Below are 22,904 nucleotides of genomic sequence, written 5' to 3' on the forward strand. Positions count from 1 at the left end.
TCTGGAAATCTCCAAGTCATGTGGCCATGTTAAAAATATCAAGGAATACTGTGAAAGAGGGTCATGGTATGGTTGCCATTGCCATGCGGATTTGGCCTGGGATTTCAGGAAGCTGATTTGAACTGGGCAGGGACTCCCTTCCTGGTGGTAGAAGTGACAGGCTCTTGCACAGTTGGCTTATCACCCTCCCTCATCTCCTCTCCAATCAGAGGTCTACATTTCAGGCTGCTCATCATTTGATAAGCCACCAAACTTGTTAGAATGGGGAGCTGGGTTCTTCAGGAGTGGAATCTTCATTTGTCCTTTGGGCACCATCACCAAGCCTGAGGACTTATGCAAAAATTGAATGTTCCAGGGCCCTCTGTCTCATGTGTTGGGATTCCCAGGGGATGAGTTATTCCTTACCCACTGGAGAGAGCTGCTGCCCCCCCCCGCCCCTCCCCACACCTCATAGCACCGTGTGCCCACCTCCCTCCTAGGCTTATACAACCCGTCCTGTTGCTCCATTGAATTGCCACACTTCTCTAATCTCTCTGCTGCACCCCTTACTCCTCCATTCTGGGTTCCTCTTGAGGCTGGGCGTACCACTGCCAGGAGGTGTACAACCCATCGGCCTGGAGTTATTATTTTCAGTGTGCCACTCTTCCACTCAAGAACCTGTGGTGTTGTATTGGGGTCCAAACACCTTTCTAGTTTTCATCTGTCTCTCTTCTTGGTCTAGACTCTGGTCCTTCATACTTATCAGACTAGTCTGGTTCCTCTTCCCCCTCCAGCCTGTAGTTCCTCTACCCCAGGCTTAGGACCACTAACTGCCTGCTGTCTCTCCTTTCTCCTTGACCAATCTGACTCTTCCTTGAAACTCAGCTCACAGCTCAGCATGGGGCTTCCCTGAACATTCCAGCAACTCTTGCTGCCCACACTAGATTCATGTTGCAACTCTAGTACCACAGAACTTAGAGTTGGCAACATTTTTTCCTAAAGATTTAATCACTTGGTCTTTCCCTCCCAGTCAAATGACTGGTTCTTGGAGGAAGGGATGGTAAAGTTAAGCAAGTGAAGTGGGAAGGCACCAGACTGTGAATCTGAGGGCCAGGTCACCTATGAGTGCAGCCACTTACTGGCTCCGTTGTCTTGGTAAATCTACCTATCTTGAACTTCTGTTCTCATCTATAAAATGAGTGGGGGATAAAAAGAGTATCTTAGTTTCCTGTTTGCTGCTCTAAGAAGTTACTGTAAACTTAGTGGCTTAAAGCAGCACAAATTTATTCTCTTAGCCTTCTGGAGGTCAAAAGTCAAAAATGGATCTGTAGGTGACATTCCTTCTGTAGGCTCTCTGTAGGAGAATTCTGTAGGAGAATCTGTTTCTTATCTTTTCAGCTTTTAGAGGCCAGCCTTGGAAGATATTATTCTGTCAACCACAATGGATTCTTAGGTCTCTTGTGTCTCTACACATTTCTTACAGTTATTTAAAGAGTTTAGCACTGTGCTAGACTCATTAATTTTTTTTTAAGATTTTATTTATTTACTTGAGAGAGAAAGTGAGGGACAGAACACGAGTGGAGGGAAAGCCACCCAGGCACCCCTAGACTCCTTAATTTCTTGATAGGTTAGTTTACCTATGAGGATTTCCTCTTCTCAGATTGTTACTGGGGATTCCAGAGCCTGCCTGATAAAACCCAATGATAGAACTGTGAGTGCAGACTTGGGGATTGTTCTGTTTTTATTTTATTTTTAATTGTTATTTATTTTTTATTTTTTAAAGATTTTATTTATTCATGAGAGACAGAGAGGCAGAGACCCAGGCAGAGGGAGAAGCAGGCTCTATGCAAGGAGCCTAACGTGGGACTCGATCCCAGGCCTCCAGGATCACACCCTGGGCTGAAGGCGGCGCTAAACCGCTGAGCCACTCGGGCTGCCCTATTGTTCTGTTTTTAGACTTTCATTGACTGCACTTTTACTAGTGAGAATTTGATGATGGTTTTCTTCCTATTTTTGATTTTCTGCTTTGCCCGTTTTGAAAGAATCCTCAAAAATTTTCATCTGTTCCCCAGTAGCCAGGAGTGGCCTCTTAAACAGTTTGTTAGTTATACTGGTGATTCTACTATATGTCCAATGGTCTTTCCATAAATTCCTGAATGTGTTTCTGAGTCCTCTTGCGTAACTTGCAGTAGAGATGTGTCCTTAAGGTCTAGAAGCCAAAATAGTCTAGGATAACTAACCTAGTTAATTTTATCTGTAATTGCTTCTAAATATTATGGTGTTTCACAGGAATTTAGATAGGTATTTATATGGGAGTTATGCAGTTTTTCTTGCCCTGCGTCCCATCAATTGGTGTCCACCTTGGGTGACAACCACTTACAAAGCGGTGAGAAAGCGGGGCATCTGGCTGGCTCAGTCGAGGAGCATGCGACTCCTGATCTCGGGGTCGTGGGTTCATGCCCCACGTTGAGTGTAGAGATTATTTAAATAAATAAATAAACTTGGGGGGGGGAAAGGCACTGAGAAAGCATCTGTAAAATCTGTGCCCCCTCATATTTAATTTTAAGTTTTAGAGTACTTTTCACTATTGAGTCTGAGACATGTACAATGTGGGTCAAGCACATCTGTGGCCTATATATTGAAGCTTCCTTTCTCTTTTGCTTCCTAGATGCACCCACTGGGCCTGTGTAATAACAATGATGAAGAGGACTTGTATGAATATGGCTGGGTAGGAGTGGTGAAGCTGGAACAGCCAGAATTGGACCCAAAACCATGCCTCACTGTCCTGGGCAAGGTAAGTGTCAGGCCCTGAGGAGGCCGCACTTCCAACTGGTGTTCTCTGCTTTCCCATTTCCACAGTTCCTCACAGAGCAGGTTACAAGGCAGAGCCATGCAGGCACAGCATTCTTTCCCAGCTGAATCGTGTGAGATGAGGACTAAGACGTACGTTTCTGGCAGCAACCTGCCCCCGGCCGCCCCATGGAGCTTCTGAGCTTGGACTCTGATAGCTAGCGCCTGCCAGCCTAAGAGTCAGCTCCACCTCTTGTCACTTTGTGAACTTAAGCAAGTCACCTTCCCTCCAAGAGTCTCAGTTTCTTATCTGTGAAATGGGTTCTACCCTCAGGGAGAGAAGTTCAGAAATCTGAGCTTTGGGGAGTTTAGAAAGGTAGTAAGACTGTACATGTTTTATATTAAGTAACCCCCCAGGAGGTCTGGGGCAGTTCTCAGTAATTAAACACATGCCTATTTGCGTAGCAAACGATATGATGTTCACATTAAGTGGGATAAACTAAAATCTAAATTGCCTCGTGTTAGTTCAGGGCAGCTTTGCCTCTAAATGAGTTCAGGTCCATTAAGTTTTGCTGCCAAGTAAGTTATGGAAAAACTTCTGGGTTTTAGAGCTTTTTTGGTTTCAGAATGGCAGACAGCAATTATGGTCCTATATTAGAACTTACCTCATAGGATGGTTAGGAGGTGAGATGAGATGCAAACGGCCAGCAGAGTAAGCTCTCAAAAAATGTTTGCTGCCATTAACTGCTCTCATCCCATTTAGAATTACTAAAAAAGACCTGTGAGCCAAGAGGGGTCAGCATTATCTCTGGCTGCTATGTTAAGATAGAAATAAATTTATTTTGGGAAACTATCCATCAATAATCTTAAAATATGACAGATAACAATCTGTTTTAAACTGAACTGGATCATTTTGTTAAAGGGAAAGGTTTGGAGAAAGTTATTGGAATTTTAGTTGAAGGGAAGGCGGTATCTCTTAAGGATCATGTTATTGCCTGGATTTTTTTATTTTTATTTTTATTTTTTAATAATCTCAGAAGCTGCTGTCTAGATATCATGGGGAGACAGCTGGGAAGAAAACAGTTCTGGTCCCTGACCTCTTGAGGATCCAGGCAAGAGAGGAGGTGGTTTTGATACAGGGTCCTTGATGGGGAGCCTTTCCCAGACTTGAAGATGTCCCAGCCAGGGTCTCCTGAAAGACTTTCAGTCCAGGAGACCATTATGGGTCTAACTTGTGATTTTCATGTCTCACTTATCTTCTGAAGCTTCTGAGCACTTGTCGAGCTCTCTTGCTCTTTTATAGCAGCAGGGGGCTGGGAGTGGAGGGTGGTGGTGGTGGTGGTGGTGGTGGTGGAAACCAACCCAGGAATTATTACCTGTTTGGTTTACAGTTCATGAAGTCAAATCAAGGTGTTTTAGGTGACCCAGGCCCTGATACTTCATCGTTTAAATAGTTAGCCAGAGCTGCTTAATGATGCTAGGAAAGCAGCGACTCCTTTGAGAATACTTTAGTGTTTTCCTGGGAGAAATGCCAGCTACATCCAAAGGGTAGGAACACTGCTTTCCTTGTAGGTAGTACACTCCTTATATAATATTTTCTCCTGTACTTAAGCTGCTGCTATGCAGGGCTCAGCAGTTTGGCTTAATTTGCTTTGCCCCAGTCCAGAGGAGCTCTACCTTTGCATCTGTTGTGTCTATAAATGGGTTGGAACAGGTTTCTCAGGGACACCCCATTGTTGTTCAATGGCTTAGTGATGTTGAAGTCACTCAGAGAACCCAGTTGTTCCTTCCCCCCACCTAGAACAACCATGTAGTGGTGTTCCTTGAAGAGTTTTGTATGGTTGGGCCTGCTAGCCTGCTAAGCCAGGGGGAATAAAAACCCTTGACATATATCGAATCATTAAGTACTTCTTGGGTTTATTCATTCACCAAATATTTATTGAATGCAGAAGCTAAGTGTGTGGTTCTACCTGCTTGCAAGCAAGAGCCCTCTCCCCCAACCACGTTTCTGTTTGGAAAGGCTGTGTGGTGGCCAGGCAGTATTTACACGTGGTTAGTTACTGAAATTTGGCTTAACACCTGAATAAAATCATTAGCAAAAATGCTTGGGCCAGACAAAGCAAGACAGCTTCACATTTGTTTAGAGCCTAGTTCTGTACAGGAGGTGTGATGACTCACACATCTCCCCCTCTCTCCCTCTTTCCTTTTTTTCTTTCTCCCTTCCTTCCTTCCTCTTTTTCTTTCTCATTTTAAAATGTAACTGTCCTCAGCTTCGATTTTGTTAACTTTGCTAACTGCCCTTTCCTTTTTTTTGAGCCCCTAGCAAGAGATTAGGATAAAGAAAAGCAAAGTGATCCTTGTGGGCAGCTCTATCTCCTGCAGATAGCATGCTTTTCTCTCATTTCTTTGCTCTCGGTGGCTACGGCAAGAAGACGGTGGGCAGTGGAGAGAAGCACAGAAGGAAGAAACTGCAGCCAAGTCAGTGTGGGGGTGGGAGGAGGGACTCCTCCATATAGATGTTGAGACTTGCTGAAATCCATGGAAGGGAGGACTTTGTCAGGCATTTGTAAAAAGCCTGTGGGAGAACGGTGGGGGGGGGGGGGGGCGGTGGGGAGGGCCAGACACAGACCCCTCTCCTTCTACCACCCTCCACCTTCAGTCACCTACTTGCCCACAGAAAATGCCATGGGGCAAAATGTTGAAACAAGAGAGGAATGTCCTAAATTAAAAAACTGTAAATGCCTCTCCAGGAGTTCAAATAAAGTTTCATTTTAAAAGCAAAAGACATAAACTCATCACCTTGGTTTATTACTGAATGCTTTTGAACTCCTCAGAAGGGAACACTATAAACTCATGAGAGAAAAATGATTTATGTTCCCCACCTTGTAATCTCTTCGATGCTGTAGGAGACAGGGCAGATGGTAGGATCAGCTAGGGAGGCAGAGTTGGGGTGAGACGAAGCCCCCTACAGGAATCTAGCCAGCCAGGGGCACAAGGCCAGGCCCTGCATCACACCAGGCACAGAACAAATCTCACCACTTTCTGGGTCTCTCTCTTTCACTTCGCGTTAAGAGGCTGTTATGGGCTCCTTACTTTTCCAATATTTTGAGCTTTTGTGTCATTTAAAACCTGCCTTTGAGATTCTAGTTTGGGGAGATTCTCTGTATCATTGAAAGGCAGACTCAGTTACCTGTGACAGTTTAAGTGCTAGGAAATTAAAATAGAATAAAATTGACATTTCTGAGGAACTTGCTACTGAAAGTAAGGGTCTTAAACCATCCCCAAAATTCAGGAATCTGCGTATGTCCTGGGCATTTTAACCCTTTAGTTTAGACAGTGTTTATTAAGCATCTTATGGGATGGGGGAGAATTTTGAAGGTTGACTTAACTAGCTTCAGTTCCTATGGCCCATCCACATAATAGAGGGTCTTGTGGCAGGAGCACACAGGATGTGCTGGAGTTTCTGACAAAGCCCACCTGGCCCAGACTCCATAAATGAAGGCAGAATATACCTCCTCTCCCCCTCATCCCATGTTGGAGTGGAGCCTTAGGGAGGGCTTTGAAAGACAACACGTCAGTCAATAGGCATGAACTGGCTCTTTCTGGTACCTAGGAGGACAGTGTGAGGAAACTAATGAAACGACAAGAAAGGCAGGGAATTTCTGGTCAAAGAGACCCAGCTCTGGTAGTGACCTCAGAAAGGTCACTTCAGTCCAGGGGTCCTTGTGCTCTTCCTTGGGGCTTGTACTGTCTTTGTCATTGCATCAGGAGAGCTGCGAGATGTTTGTGGAGAACTTACCATAGACAGCCGACAAAAATGTAAAAGCAGCCATAATGTGTTGAGCTGCTCGCAGAGCACTAGGAGCTTTCCAGGCTGCGTCTTTCATTGTCAGACTGACTCTGAGATCGTGTCCAGATTCCCATTTTACGATGAGGAAATCGAGTCCCAGAGGCATTCTGTACATAACCTAAGTTCAAATAGCTCCCAAGTAGCCAACCTGAGATCTGAGATAAAGACTGTTCTACGGCCTCATCCGTGTTAGTTTCTTCCCCTCCCCCACTTTTGTCTTCACCAGTTTGTAGATAAAAATTGGATGCTTTTTTAGTAGCTACTGGTTTTGTTTGGACTGTTGATTCCACTTCATAGAGACCCCCCTTAAACTGCAGTGTTGAGCCCAAAGGGATTTGCTCTTGAAGCTCCTGGGTGGCATCAGGGAACCCATGAGAGGTGCTGCTGCTCTTCTAGGATAGCCGACTCTGAGGCTCAGTGCCAGTGGCTCTTCCCCAAGTCTTCTGTATACCTTCTTTCATTCCTCTCTCTCTCCACTTGCTTGGTAGGAGACGTAACCCCCAGCATCCCTGGGCCTGACACTCTTGGTTTTGAACCTAAAGGATTCCAGAAAAGGGATTTGTTAGCCCATCTTGGATCTGGCGGTCACTTCTAGTCTGGTCAGCTGTGATGTGGTGCTGGGAAAGCACAGAACTTAGCTTCCTACCCAACCATGTGTGGGGAGTGGGAGGAAGAAGTGATGTTGCTGGGCTACCATCTCCCTGTAGTCATCAAGTCATATATGGGATCGTTAGCTGGTTGGTGATGTCCTCAATTTATCCTGAGCCATTCAGAGAGGCATCAGTGGGAGGGGACTTCTGGCTCATGTGGACCATAAAGAGTTTATTCCTCTCCTTGCCCTGAGCCAAGGCCCAATCCCTGGTACAGACAGTAATTGTGAGGAGAGGCGAGTCCATGGGGCTGCTGGGGTCAGATGCATTTTACAGAGAGGGGCTGTATGAGTCAGGAAGAGATGGGAGAAGCAGCTCCAGGAATGGGGTGAAAGAAAGAAAGCAAGTTCTTCAAGGGGCATTGAAAGTTGCTGGAGGGGGATCCCTGGGTGGCGCAGCGGTTTAGCGCCTGCCTTTGGCCCAGGGCACGATCCTGGAGTCCCGGGATCGAGTCCCACGTCAGGCTCCCGGTGCATGGAGCCTGCTTCTCCCTCCTCCTGTGTTTCTGCCTCTCTCTCTATGTCTATCATGAATGAATGAATGAATGAATGAATGAATGAATAAATAAATAAATAAATAAATAAACCTTAAAAAAATAAATATTATCAGGCTTCCGTGCACACGGAACAAAACTTTGGGTTTAAAAAAAAAAAAAAAAAAAAGTTGCTGGAGGAAGTAAGAGGCTTTCGGGTTAAGGAGTGTAGTCTTTATTCCCTAGGCTGATAGGGGAGGGAAGGATTAGGTTATTCTTCACTGATGGATGTTTCTGGGAAGGAAGTGGTACCTGGATGTCAATTTTCTTTGATGCTTTGATGAGTTTCAGGCCACTGGCATTGCTTAGGACACCTTGTGTTTGCCTTCATAGTTCTCTAGTCTGCTCATCTGCTCTTTTTCTGTTTTCACATTTAGGCAAATGTGAAATGTAGTGTGTCAGGGTGGAAAACTGCTCCGCTGTGAGGCCAGAGAGCTGGTCTGTAATCCCGGCTCTTCCCATAAGCAACAGGACACCCAGAATGAGAGGTTGGCAGAGGATTGAACCCTTATATTTGCTCCACAAACCCACATCCAGCCCTCATAGTGTCTTGGTTACTGTTTTGCAGAGAATGAATAAAGACCCTAGAAACCAAAATGACTGGAAAGTAGAAAACAGAGTCAAAGGAACTTAATTGTCTCAGGAGGGTTAAAAGGAGAGAGAGCTTATAATGGTTAAGACTTGGGTTTAGACATCAGACTAACTTGAATTTAACCCCCAGTTCCAACCCTTTGATCTCTGTGACCTGGAACAGCCCCTAGGCCCCTCGGCATATTTCTACCTCCTCAGTGGGAGCAGCACCTAAGGGAGATGGTGCTTGTCAAGTGTTGCTCATGGTACAACTGGAAACACTATATAAAGTATAAGCCCTTGTGGTTCATCCTCTCTCCCTCCCATGCTACCCTTCAGTTTCTTCTAGTGCTCAAAATGCCGTTACTTAAATAGTTAAGGGTGGTTTGCCAGGGGCTGTGGAGAGGGGCGGTTGGAGAGTTGGTATTCAGTGGGGAGAGATTTTCAGGAAAAGATGAGAAAGTTCTGGAGGTGGATGGTGGTAACCATTGCACAACTCCGTGAATGTACTTAATGCCACTGAACTGTACACTTAAGAATAGGTAAAATGGTGTTTTATATATATCTTCCCACAAGAAAGAATAAGTGGTATTACTTAAAGCATTACACAATATATGAAGTTTGATGGTGGCAGTAGGTATAAGAAAAGGAAGCATTTCATTCCTAAAGTGATGGAGCCTAATCCCACTATGAGTGATGACCTCTTCTTCTGGGTCCTGGGAGAAAGCAAACCCTGCATCCCATAAGACATGTGATAGAGGATCCAGTACAGTGAGAAAAGAGACCAAATCCTCCTTTGTATACCAGGCTACCCCCAGGAAAATTTCTTGCAAAGAGTGACTCCTACAATAGAGAATTCAAGAAAAATTAATTTTTTTAAGGAAAAATTGATTTATTTGTATTCTCTTTTCATGCCACAGCAGAAAGCACGAAAATGACATTCACTGTTTGAATTTCTTTACCAAATATTAAGCGGAACCTGATGTGTAATACAGTGATAGGCAGTAGTTGGTGCTTAATGGGCTAGGAATAATCCAGAAAGGAGACTGTCACCCCATGATGATGAATAGGCTTTGCCCAAGCTTGTTGCACACTGGGGCTTTTCTTTTCTGTGGGGGTTCCATAGAGATTCCCACAGATGATCCCACAAGACCAGAGCTATTTTCATAATAACACTGTCACTTGCTGAGTCATTCATTCCCTTACAAGTGTACGGTGGGATTCTCCAAGGCATCATTTTATGTGATGACTTCATTGTTCTGTCAGCTAATGGAACGTGTGCTCATATATTCTGTGCTTTAAGGATTTCTTAGTGTTGGGGCGCCTGACCTGGCTCAGTTGGTAAAGCATGCAACTCTTGATCTCAGGGTGGTAAGTTTGAGCCCCATGTTAGGTGAAGAGTTTACTTAAAAACAAATAAATATTTCTCTGTTTTAATTCTTAAAATGGTAAATATTAACAGGTAAAACCCACAGAAACAGAAGTTCTCTGGGGTGGGCAGCTCTGGTGGCCCAGCCTCTTAGCGCCAAGGCGGCCCGGGGTGTGATCCTGGAGACCCGGAATCGAGTCCCACATCGGGCTCCCTGCATGAAGCCTGCTTCTCCCTCTGCCTGTGTCTCTGCCCCCCCACCCCCACCCCGTCTGCCATAAATAAATAAAAAATCTTAAAAAATAAAGTTCTCTAGGGTTCTTAAATTTTTGAGAATGTAAAAGGAGATCAGAGATTTGAGAACACTGAGAACACAAAGTTAGCATCCAGGTGCCTGGGTGGCTCAGTCAGTTAAGTCTCTGACTCTTGATTTCAGCTTAGGTCATGATCTCAGGGTCATGAGATTGAGACCTAAGTTGCATTGGGCTCCTGAGAGCAAGAGCCGGGTATGGAGCCGCTTTAGAAATCTGTCTCCCATTTCCCTCTGCCCCTCCCTGCCCCCTGCTTATGTGTGTGCTCGTGTGTGTGCGCACACACACACACACTCTCTCTCAATAAATAAAGTTAGCAGAAATGAGCAGAAACTAGAGGATCATGCAGAAATTAGAGGTGAATGTGTTGTCATGAAATTATTCTGTAATATCAGAGTCAAAAGAGTGTTGGTTCTGAAGTTCAAGTAACTTAAATAAAACCAATGGGTTGCTGTTGTCTATATTTAATGACAAATAACTGACCAATGAATTTAAAGAACTTAAGTAAAAAGGTCTGTCTCTCAGGCTTCCATTGCCATACCAACCTTCAGCCTTGACCTTCGATAACAGGACTTAATTAGGCCTTTGCTTAAGGCAAAAATGTGTGGGAACTTGGGTCAGGCTGCAGAGTTTCTAAGAGCCTGTGGGTGTGTGTGGGGAGCTTATCTTTCAGCCTGTCCTTCTCATTGGGGTTTTTGGTCACAGACCTGCATTTCCTCAGGTACCTGAGTGCCCTGGTCCACGGGCCAAGCCCAGCTTAGCACTCTTGAGTAGGATATTCCCATCTCCAGCAGGATGGTGGGACTGAAACCTGTGGTCTGACTCACTGTGGGAAAGGGGAGAAGGTGGCAGACTTAGCAGGGTCTCAGAGGCAGCTGCTGCCATCACAGGCATTGGCCTCCTCCAGTCAAGAAGTGCATAGGGCACTGTGACTACAGCACATTGCCAGGGTATCCCTGGGAGTCTCCTGTGCTTGGGGACACTTACTTGTGTCAGATCTTCTCAGAGCATGTTATCTGGGTCCACTTTTTTTTTTTTTTTTTTTTTTTTTTTTAGATTTTATTTATTCATGAGAGACACACAGAGAGAGGCAGAGACACAGGCAGAGGGAGAAGCAGGCCCCCTACAGGGACTTGGTCCCAGAACCCCAGGATCACCATCTCAGCCAAAGGCAGGTGCTCAACCACTGAGCCACCCTGGGGCCCCTGAGTCCACTTATTATGGTGGTTCTCAACTGGAGTTGTGCCTTTCCTCCCAGCCCTGGGGACACCGTGGCCAAATCTGGAGACATTTTTGTCTCCCTATCTCCCAGGAGGGATTGGGGGTAAGGGTTGGGGGTGCTTCTGACACTGAGTGGATAGAAGCCAAGGATGCTGCTCCACATCCTGCAATGCACAGGACAGCCCCCCCCCCCCCCAGCAAAGAACTATCTGGTTCCGAATGTCAGTAGTGTCATAAATAAGCCACCCTGTCTTATAATGGACAAATATCTCCTGAAGAAGACCTTAAATTCCACTTCTTCCTCCTTCATTCCTTTCCCTGCCCCACTGCCCTCCAGTGTAATGACAGGTTGACGGTAGCCTTTGTGGTATGTTCTGGTAAAGTGTGTGTTCCATGTTCGAGCATGTTTGTGTTTCCATGTGAGGAATGCAGAGAGCCTAGATCTGGAAGCTGTATGACCTAGGTTCAAATGGTACTTCTTCCACTCCGGTAGTAGCAGGGTTACTTTGGTCCAGTTAATCTCTCTTTGCCTCCATTTCTCCATACCTCCCTCTGTCAATATAGTTGTGATGATTAAAAATAATGTGTGTCAAGTTTGGGGAATGTGTGAATTCTCCACTAAAATAATCAGTTTCCTTCCTTCTCTAAACTTGCTCCTACCAAGCGGATGGAAGTCCTTTTTCTAAGGTGAGCTGAGGTGGGTTTGTTGTTGGAGAGGAAGTTTGGAAGGCTCTTCAGATTTATTTTAGGGAACGCTTGGGTAAATACCTCCCATATTTGGTTAAAAAGGAAAGCAGGAAAGGAACTTAGTAAAAGAAATCAGATCAGGAGGAAAAGATTGGCATGATATGAATGGAAAAAGGAAAAACTCAGGGAATACCACTTTTCTTCTAAGGTCACGTGCCTGATGTGAAAATCACAAACTTTTAATTTGATGCTTTTCTTCTCTACCTAAGTCTTCCAGGAACCTCTTTGGTTAAAAGGCTATATTAAGCACAATACCTTTTTTTTTTTTTTTTAAAGTAGATCCATGACATTTTCAACTATAAAAGGCTAACCAAAACCATTATTTGAAATCCACTGAGAGGCTTTAAAGGAATTTTGAAGATCGAGTAAGTGAATAGAACAAATAATGTGTCTGCCAGTCCGAGGAGCGCAAGGCCGCTGGCCACCTCCATGGACTGGTGAGGAAGCCTGGCTCGTGGACACTCCTCCTGGTCGTTGTCCCCTCCAACTGAGCAAGGCTTTCAACTAAGCAAGGGCCACAAATGAGGCTGTCCTGGGAAAGTGGAGGTGGTGCTATAGGCCAGTGGGAAAAGCCCATCAAAAATAGCTAATGTTCTTGTCAACTTTTGAGAGGCCATTTTGAAGTATCAAAAAATTAGAACCTAACATAATAAGTCATTATAATATGTCTGATCCCAGTCCCATGTCTGGTGACCTGAATCTCTCACACCTGATGGTAAGGCCCAAAGTCCCCTCTGCTCTCTATTCTCAGAGGGGTCTCGCACAGGCCTGGCTATGTGTGTGAGTTAGCCCAAATAAGCGACAGACACTCAAATGTGTTTCTGGCCCTGTCCATGGGCATTTCACATTTTGGAGGCTGTCTTGATTGCAGCTGCATGTAATTGGTTTATTGCCCACTAAGCCCCTGGAAAGCCTGCACACCACGTTTGACCGTTGTACATTATAGAGCACTTAGGTTGCACCTGCCCTGGAGAGTACCACAGGCCTAGGTAGAGATCCCCCATGGAGTGCAGAAGCAGGAGGAATTGGGGACATCGCGAAGTCCCAGCTGCTAATCTTGGTCACAAGACCATTGTAGGCTGCAGACAAATGCAGTTTCTTTTCCTTAATCTGCCTCTTCTCTAAAGAAGTAAAGTACCATATTTTATTTGATGAAAGGTACCATTTCTGTTTTGGTGATCTTGTTTTCCAAATCAGACATTGGGTTATGTGTTCTGAGTAATGCTTTTTGTGCTCGGTTTTAAGTTTGAGGCAGTCTGAACAATCCCCCTGGGATACTGAAATACTTTAAATTCTGCATCATTTTTGCTAGTTATAAAAATAATAAGAGTTTCAACACATTCCAGTTGTTCTAAACACTGCTGGATAAAATAAAAATCTAGTTAGTCTGAAGAACTCCAGCTATTTCTTGAGATGTATAAAGGCCCTGGGCTTTCACTGATACACATTAACCTAATGCTGACCGGTTTTCACAAATGTATCAACTCTTAAAATGAACCTCAGAGAAAAGAATGTGAAATATGCAAGGAACTTACCTTACCTTGGCTTGATTTTTAGAAACTGAATTTTAAAGTCTTTAGCTTCAAAAGCTTTCTTTTTCATCTTTCACCTAGTAGTTTGGTTTTTAAAAGTGAGTTATTTTCTTAGTGTCTTTTCATTTTCTTTTTCAGAGTTTCAATTGATAAAATCTTAAGTTTTTATAACCCCCTAATTTTAAAAGTATACCCCAAATTATAGCATTAATTTATTTTATTATTTTTGTAACTAAACAGAATTTTTTTGGTGCCTCACCCCACCCCACCCCCCTTTTTTAGAGTGTAAGCAATGTAATCCTTTTGATCACAATTTTTATATTCCTGGAGCGAAGAATAGTACCTAGCACATTTAGTAGTCACTCAGTAAATATTTGTTTCATGAAACAATTAATTGTGGGGAATTTGAAAAACAAGAGGAAAAAAAATCTTTGAGTATCTCCTTTAACACAGGTGATTGTGACTTTTAGTTTATTCCTTCCAGTGTTCTTCTCTGAGCCTCATTTCTAATGTAATTATTATGAAAGTACACACATCTCTTTGGCCTTTTGAAGTTAGTAATATATAGTAGTCATTTTACCAATTTGCTATTGTTTTCATAACCTATCATTTTAATGACTGCTTATTATGACAGTAGGACATACCATGATTTAGTTGACCATTTACCTCAGGATTCAATATTTAAATCTCTTCTGTTTTATTTTTAATCTCTACAAATAAGCCATACTGAAACCTTTATGTAGGATGAGCTTTTTTTTTTGTTTTTCCTTCTCTTTGAATTATTCCCTAATGGTAATATTCGAGGAGGAGATTACAGATCAAAGGTTATGAACATTTTTTTATGACTCCTGATGCAAACAGTTACAAATTGCTTTCCAGGAAAGTTCCTCAGTTCCTTGCTTAAAAAAAAAAAAAAAAAAAGTTCCTCAGTTCCTTGCTTAAAAAAAAAAAAGTGAATAATTTTTCACATAAACAATGCTAATAACATTGAATATTATCACTAATACTTTTTTTTAGTAATTTGAAAGGTAAAAATAGTATCTTACTGTTTTTATTGGCATATCCTTCATTATTGGCAAACATTAAACTTTAAGCACTTTTCCATCTACTAATTAAATTTCCTGTCTTGTGAATTTTCAATTCCCATCCTTTGCTTATTTATAAGGATGGATTTTATGTAGATTTTTTTTATAGTGATGTATTCGTTCCTTGTCATTTGGATAATTTTTTTTTGACTGTCCCTTTGTTTTCTTATCTTTGTTTATTCGCTTAGCTTTCTTGGCGTGCAGTTTAAAAATTTTACATGATCGTGATTCCTTAATGATTTCTTCTCTTGCTGCTAAACTTAATTATCCTGTTCCCTCTCTTGCAAACTTAGAGTCATTTTTGCCTTTTCTACTTTTTCTGTGAGCACTGTTTTCCTTTTAACATATTACATCTTTACATCACTCAAAATTTATTTTGATGTGTAATATCAGGAAATGTCTAAGTACAGTCTCTCAAAGTTCTTCTAACCCCTTTTAAGTCATTTCCTTCATTTTATGTATCTTCCTCCTTAAAAAAAGTAATATACTCTGTTCTACTGAATTCTAGAGGAGGATCATATTCTGCATTATCTACTGTCATCAAGTAAATGGTGTATCCCTTTTTGGGCCAGCACCATACTGTTTTAATTTTTGTTGTTTTAAAACACATTTCCAGAGCTAAGTGAAATATGCCTATGTGAACTCACTGAGAAGAATTCATTGATAAATCAACAAAGTAGAGGCCTGTTTATGCTATTCTTTAGACCAGGGAATCCTAATTAACCCTCATCCTCTCCCACCCAATACATCATATCCCTGCCCCACCTCTATCAGTCTGGGGAGTTGCTTTCAGAATCTGTGTTCATGGGCAGCCCGGGTGGCTCAGCGGTTTAGTGCCTGCCTATGGCCTGGGGCCTGATCCTGGAGACCCGGGATGGAGTCCCGCACCGGGCTCCCTGCGTGGATCCTGCATCTCCCTCTGCTTGTGTCTCTGCCTCTCTCTGTGTGTCTCTCATGAATAAATAAATAAAATCTAAAAAAAAAAAAAAAAAAAAAGAATCTGTGTTCATTGTCATAATTGCCAGAATCAAGGTTCACTCCATTCTAGCATGCATACATAATTTTTATTTTATTTATTCTTTTTTTTTAAGATAGGCTCCACACTCAACGCAGGGCTTGAACTTAGGATCCCAAGATCAGGAGTCGCATGCTTTACCAACTGATTCAGCCAGATGCCCTAATGCACACATAATTTTTTTTTATTTTTTTTTTAGGATTTTGTTTATTTATTCATGAGAGACACACAGAGAGAGGGGCAGAAACACAGGCAGAGGGAGAAGCAGGCTCCATGCAGGGAGCCCAATGTGGGACTCGATCCTAGGACCCTGGGATCACACCTGGGCCAAAGGCAGCACCAAACCGCTGAGCCACCCGGGCTTCCCCAGACATTTCCTATCAGTAGAATCTTTGGTGTCAGGTATCTTTCACTCATTGTTGTCAGGGTTCTTCCATGCCTCAGCAAGCATCAGTATGTCATTTAAATATATATATATATATATATATTTTTTTTTTTTTTATTTGAGAGAGAGAGAGAGCACACTTGCAAAAGTGAGCCCAGGCAGGGGGTGGGGCATTAGGAGAGGGAGAAGCAGACTCTCTGCTGAACAGGGAGCCCTAGGTGGCTGATCCCAGGACCCTGGCATCGTGACCCAAACCGAAGGCAGACACTCAGCCCACTGAGCTACCTAGATGCCCCCAGTACATAATTTTTTTAATTGCCAAATAATATTCCATTGTATGTTGTTTATCACTTGCTTATTTATCAGTGAATGGTCATTTAGATTGTTTCAACATTTTGATTATTAAGAACAATACTCTTGTGACCATTTGTTTACCAGACTTTATGTAGGCATAGGTTTTTATTTCTTTGGGGTTAATAACTAGGAGTAGAATTCTGGGTCATATGGTAACTATGTTTAACCTTTTGAGGAACTGCCAGCCTGTTTCCCAAAGTGGTCACACATTCTACATTACCACCAGCAGTGTACGATTTCTCCACATCCTAGCCAAGCCTTGTTATTATCTGTCTTTTTGATTACAGTCATCCTAGTGGGTATGAAGCGGTATCTCATTGTGGTTTTGACTTGTATTTCCCTCATGGTGAAGGATGTTGAGCGCATTTCATGTGCTTATTGAAAGTTTGTATATCTTCTTTGGAGAAGTATCTATTCAGATCCTTTGCCCATTTTTTTTTTTAAATTGGTAATTTATCTATTGAGTTGTAAGAGTTCCTTATAGATCCTAGATACACATCCCTTATCAGATAAATGATTTGTAAATATTTCCTCCCATTCTGCGGGTTCTCTTTTTTACTTTCTTGATGGTGACCTTTACTATGCAAAAAATTCTAAATTTTGACAAAGTCCATCTGATATATATTTTCTTTGGTTGCTTGTGCCTGTGGTGTCATACCTAAGAAACCATTAGAAGGCTCATGGTTTCACTGAGACCTCATCGTTGTCTTTACTGTGATATTCTACATGGTCATATACTTAAGGGTCTTCTGGGATTTGTAGTAAAGAATTTATTCTCTCTTTCCCTCTAATAACTTAAAGTTACCAGAGGGCCAGGAAGCATTGATCTCTCTCCAATGCTGGTCCTGCTTTCCTGGATACTTTGATTTTACCTGGGACATCTGAGCCACAACATCTTCACATATCCTATGGCAGGAGAATGATAGACCAGTAGGCATGCCAGTGGTCAAGACTTCAGTTCCAGCTTAGTAGTTGAATGGCTGGGTTGAAAATATGGAAAGACAATGGAGCTACTGCCCAGCCTCCTCCTTTTTTTAGCTATTATAATAATGGTTCTGGAAGACATTGGCCTGCCACTTCCTAGAATCCCAGCAAGTGCCCATGAATACAGATGTTCCTGCTGACCAGCCCTAGTGACCTGATTTCTTACGGCTTTAAGTTTATATTCCATCAGGTCTAAGTAGGGAAGACGAGACAGTCTATCAAAGGTAAGAGAGGTGCTGTTTTTTAAATGCTACAGAAAGGATGTAGGCGAGTGACAGCTGTCAGTAAGACACCCCCGCTGTGCTTTTTGTGCCTTTGAAAAGATAACAGCTCAAGGGGCCCGTTTTAGAATGTTCAATATCTAGCTAGTGTTTCCAAAATAATTTTTCTCACAAAGGTCTGCTGATGAGCACCAGACTGAAAATAATTCCTCTAACTAACGGCTAGGCTCTTGTTCTCAGAAGGGGGCGGGCGTAGGTGCCTCTGGGGGTCACTGACCAGGATTCCATGCTCCTATAAACAGCACCGACGGGCAGTGCAAGTCAGTCTTATGTTGGGTTCTACCCATAAACCACAGCCTGTCTGGAAGGTCTGACTTCAGGCCACTCAGCCTTGGCAAGTGTGTGCTTCACAGTGCCTGGCAGGGATGGGAGCTGATAGGCGCACGTGGCAAGGGGAGACGGTTGTGCAGCCTCTTCACACTTACTGGAACTGAGACAGGTTTCCCAAGTTCTTTTTCATGATGCCAGAAGCACCAAGAAATTACCACAAAAAAAAAAAAAAAATGCAGTTATTCTGGGTCATTCATATCATTCAAAATTCATCTAACACCCTGCAAATACTCTGTTGTTTGAGCATAGCATGTTTCCTGTTATATGGTCTTTAGTTCTTCTGCCGGTATTATAGTACTGTGAGCTTGTATAACATGATTGTGATAAGAAATAATAATAATAAAAATAAGTTTAGTTGGCTACCATACAGATTTTTTAGTGGGCATGGAAATGGACTCTTCCCTAAAAGGTCAAAATAGAATCCGTTTGTTTCACAAAAGGATGACCTGTGGGATTGCTTTCAACTGTTCACACGCTGCCCCACAAACTCCCCACCCCCACCAAAAACCAAATGTGTTCTACACCCATCTCCTAAGAAGCAGTTGTATTATTTAAAGCTGCATCTCTAACCAGGCCCCCACCCTCTTTATCCTCTGCACGCTTGTCATCTGTGCTCAGGTTGGGGCTCTCTTCTATGAATAAGAGAAAATAAGAAAATTGCCTGTTTTAAGCAATGCAGGTGTGTTTCAGAGATTTGGAGTTAAGAAGTCAAGTAAATATTTTGGCAGCCCAACAAAGGTAAGAAAGGGAGAGCGCACCTAATGGGCTTCTCAAATTACAGGCCTGTCCAAACACTGCCTTCCTCAGGAGACACTGGTCAGGGCCGGAGGCCACCTCACGGGGTGAGGGCAGCAAGGCGGGGCTGAGAAGCCCCTCACCCCAGCCCCTCCTGTCTCTGCTTCTGTCTCTGGTCCTGGCTGGCCCTAGGCCAGATGGGACAGTTGGCCTTTGATCCAGTCCCACCCGATAGAAGAGATAGAGATACTCATCAGTAAATGGGAGATCTGTCCTCCTGCACAGATTCTAATCCTATCGCTTCCTCTTCCCAGGGAAGAATTCCCAGATAGCTTTTTTCCTCCCCCTTTTAAACCGGAACCCTGAAGAAACAAGGCACAGGGTCTCAGAAACCTGCTTCAGTGTAACTGCCTCCATCTCTGGGCCTGGGAGGCAGGCAGCTGTGAAAAGAGGGCCGGGAAACAGCACATCTTGGGGCCGCTGGTCTTTTGGGCTCAGAATCCGGGCATCCGTGTACAGCCCGAGCCTGGCAGTCTAGGTGGCTTCCCCGTTGCCTGATGTAAGAACACAGACATCCCAGAAGCAGGGAGCCCTGACCTGCTAGTGGTGTGTCTCTGTCAAGCTGTGCTTTGTGTCTCCTCTAACACAAGGGCAGACATAAAAGCTGCCTCTCTTCCTTGCCCTCCCCCAGTGGCTTCCACCGGATCACCTTGGCAGGGCCTCACCCGGGGAGGGCGAGCAGGCGGGCAGAGTGGAGGGAGGAGGGTGGCGGCTGCACTGGCGGCTCCTTTGATCACCTCCCGCCCGGTTCCAGGCCCTGCCGCCAGCAGGCCAGCCAAAGGCCTGGCTCTACTGATCTGATGAGGTGCTGAATAGGACCCGAGGGGCAATGACGGGAGCGAGAAGAAAGCCTCGAATGAAAAGGAAACCCCGTGAACCTGCTCGGCTTCATTGGCCAGATTTTCCTACCAGGGAGCCGCTCAGTTCCTGCCAGCCTGGGCTGCCCGCCCCTCACCCCCGGCCCCTCCTGTCTCTGCTTTTCAGACCCTGTGTGTGTTTTGTGTTTGAATCACGGCTGCTCTCCCTGGTTCTCAGGCTGGGAACCCACTGCGCCTGTTTCCATGGTCACTGGGAAGCTCTTAGCGCCATGTGCTTCAAAGAGAACCTTTCCCCTCCCAGCGCTCGCTGCTGCCTGCCCCAGGCGGCCACACAATAAGCGGCTCCTCCGAGCCAGGCCTCTGACCCTTGCTTGCCAGGAGGAAAACCTTGCCTTTGCTGGCTGAGGCCATGTTACCTCACAGAAATACCCCTCAGCGGAGTGTGTGGATGTACACACACCATGGCCCCTGGGTCTCATACACACCCTTGTAGGTTTTGATGGGATATGGAGATTATAGGTTGGTAAGGGCCTGGGAGCCTTTCTGAAATTAAAGACAAGAGCAAAGCCTAAGCCCCTTAAGAGATGGCCTCATCTGGGACAGAAGAGGGGAAAGAAGAGGAAGATTTGGAAGGGGACAGGAAACGGACCCAGATACCTTGTGGAACTTTTTCAGCTAGACACGGGTATTTAGGGCCCACAGAGAATGCAATCCAGGCAGGTGGCACTGGCTTCCTCACCCTGGAGCCAGGTGGTATGTGCTCATTCCTCCTGGGCAATAGATGCCTGAGCAGTGGCCCACCAGGTTTGAGGTTGGTTTTTGCTTGTTTATTGAACAGGGCTGAGGAATGAAGCCTCTCGCATCTGATTGGAGAGAATCAGTGGTTTCATGATCTTGGGGGGCTGCTACATGATGATGCTGGAATTAAAAGGTGAATGTCCTGTGAAGAGCTTATATTTTAATTTTTTTTTAATTTTTTTTAAGTTTTTTTTAATTTATTTATGATAGTCACACAGAGAGAAAGAGAGGCAGAGACACAGGCAGAGGGAGAAGCAGGCTCCATGCACCAGGAGCCCTATGTGGGATTCGATCCCGGGTCTCCAGGATCGCGCCCTGGGCCAAAGGCAGGCGCCAAACCGCTGCGCCACCCAGGGATCCCAAGAGCTTATATTTTAGATGCCAAGCCAGCACCCCTCACTTGGAGCTCAGGGTGTTCATTTCTGCCTTGTTCTTACTGAACTACAGAGAGCATGTATGGAAAATCAGATGTTTCTAGAACTCTCTGCTTCCTACCATTCTTTACCTTTCATAATACTTTGGTCATACCTCCTCTTTATCGTTTGCTCATTTTCCCCTTCTACAAATACTCTCTCTCTCTTTCTTTCTTTCTTTCTTTCTTTCTTTCTTTCTTTCTTTCTTTCTTTCTTTTTCTTTCTTTCTTCTTTCTTTCTTTCTTTTCCTTCCTTCCTCCCTCCCTCCTTTCTTTTTCTTTCTTTCTTTCTTTCTTCTTTCTTTCTTTCTTTCTTTCTTTCTTTCTTTCTTTCTTTCTTTCTTTTTCTTTCTTCCCTCCCTCCCTCCCTTCCTCCCTCCCTCCCTCCCTTCCTTCCTTCCTTCCTTCCTTCCTTCCTTCCTTCCTTCCTTCCTTCCTTCCTTCCTTCCTTCCTTCTTCTTTTGTAAAACTGTCTGAAATTGTACCTTTCTCGCCTGTATGCTCAGACAAGGAGGAAGGACAAATGAGGATGACACAATTACTCTATATTAAAAAATGTTATCACCACCATATGCTGTTTGGTGGGCAGAGTTCATGCTCCACATCATATTCTTATTAGTGGGAGTTTAAGATCCTCAATGATTCAGAGACTGGCTAGGGCACCACAGCCATGTGTTGGCTGTGGAGTCAAGTTTGATGATCATGTGTGTTCTCCATGGAGTTGATGACTTCCTTCACTCCACGTTCTGAGCTAACTCCCCCAGATTTTTTTTTTAATTTTTATTTATTCATGATAGGCACACAGTGAGAGAGAGAGAGGCAGAGACACAGGCAGAGGGAGAAGCAGGCTCCATGCACCGGGAGCCTGACATGGGATTCGATCCAGGATCGCGCCCTGGGCCAAAGGCAGGCGCCAAACCGCTGCGCCACCCAGGGATCCCTCTCCCCCAGATTTTTTACCTTAAACTTGACATGCAGAAATGAACAGTGGCATGATTTCGTTTGATTCTTTTAGGTGTCAGATGCATGTCTTAAAGAAATTAGGAAAGAAAAGTAAAGGGTCCAGATTCACTTGAACCTTTTGGGTTTTATATTTTTCCTTTCTCCCCAGTCAAGGCTATCTAACTTGGACATGGCTCTTCAAGGCTGAAGGAATGAGTACCCTTTTCTTTCTGTGTGTCCTTGGGACAGAGCTAAATGGGGAGGGTCATGGGAGGGACCGGGTACCACTGAGATCCTTGCAAGTGAAGAGTGCATTGATGATGACCCTAGATTTGAATGTAGTGACTCTTCAGAAGAAGGTTATTGGTTTTTCATCAGTCACACCAATGACTATTTTTTGGCAGCTTTACTAGAAGGATTAAGAAGTTGCATGTCTCTCACCACTTGCAATTGATTCCCCAGTTGAGTTCTGTGGCAGTGATAATCTAAGTGACCAGTGTATCTTTTTTGTTAACCAAGAAGATTTATTTAGCTGTTGGGTTAGGCTTTGTAATTTAAAGGATGAATGCATATGGAATGTTGAATTTACCTGATATTTCAAAACTACAGCTATCCAAACACTTCTTTGCCCTGGTTGCCCTGGTCCCTCAATGTTCAACAAGCAGCTCTGGAGTGTCCATGGTGGGCCATCATGGGGAGAGAACTGTCTTGGCTCAGACATCGTTTTCTTCTGGAATTCTCTCTGGACCAGTAGTGCATTAGCAAGGAAGGCTTTAACAAAGAGATGAAACTGAACTTTGAAGAATGGATGGGCTTGGGGGTAAGGAAAGGATGGAAGAGGAAATTACAGAAGCAGGGCCAGCAGGAGCAGAAATAATGCATGGTATATCCTAGAGCCAGTTAAGTTAGAAAGAGTGGCCTGATGGGGCTTCATGGTTTTATAAGGCAGAGAAGGCATTTCTAGGGAATCTTTCAAGAGGTGTGCAGAATAGGAGTGTGTAGTGGAGCGGAGGGGAGCATGTTCCCAGCAGAGGGAACAGGACGTGCTCAGGTCTAGAAATAGATTGCCAGTTTGGATATTTCTGTGATGTTGCCGTATATTGCTGTTCTATGGCAATTTAAGTAAAAGAGAGGGATAAAACAGTGTAATGTAA

The 22,904-nt window shown here is 44.1% G+C and overlaps 1 protein-coding gene across 2 annotated transcripts in view; it reads left to right on the forward strand.

The window, feature by feature from the left end:
• ZNRF3 (zinc and ring finger 3) overlaps positions 1 to 22,904 on the forward strand; it is a 157,550-nt gene that overhangs the window by 92,857 nt on the left and 41,789 nt on the right. For both annotated transcript variants that reach the window (XM_077874192.1, XM_077874193.1), the window contains exon 2: positions 2,648 to 2,773. In XM_077874192.1, the coding sequence (XP_077730318.1) occupies positions 2,648 to 2,773 (126 nt within the window). The remainder of the gene's footprint in view (positions 1 to 2,647; positions 2,774 to 22,904) is intronic.

This window comes from Canis aureus, chromosome 27 (assembly GCF_053574225.1).
Source record: "Canis aureus isolate CA01 chromosome 27, VMU_Caureus_v.1.0, whole genome shotgun sequence".
Classification (NCBI taxonomy): Eukaryota; Metazoa; Chordata; class Mammalia; order Carnivora; family Canidae; genus Canis; species Canis aureus.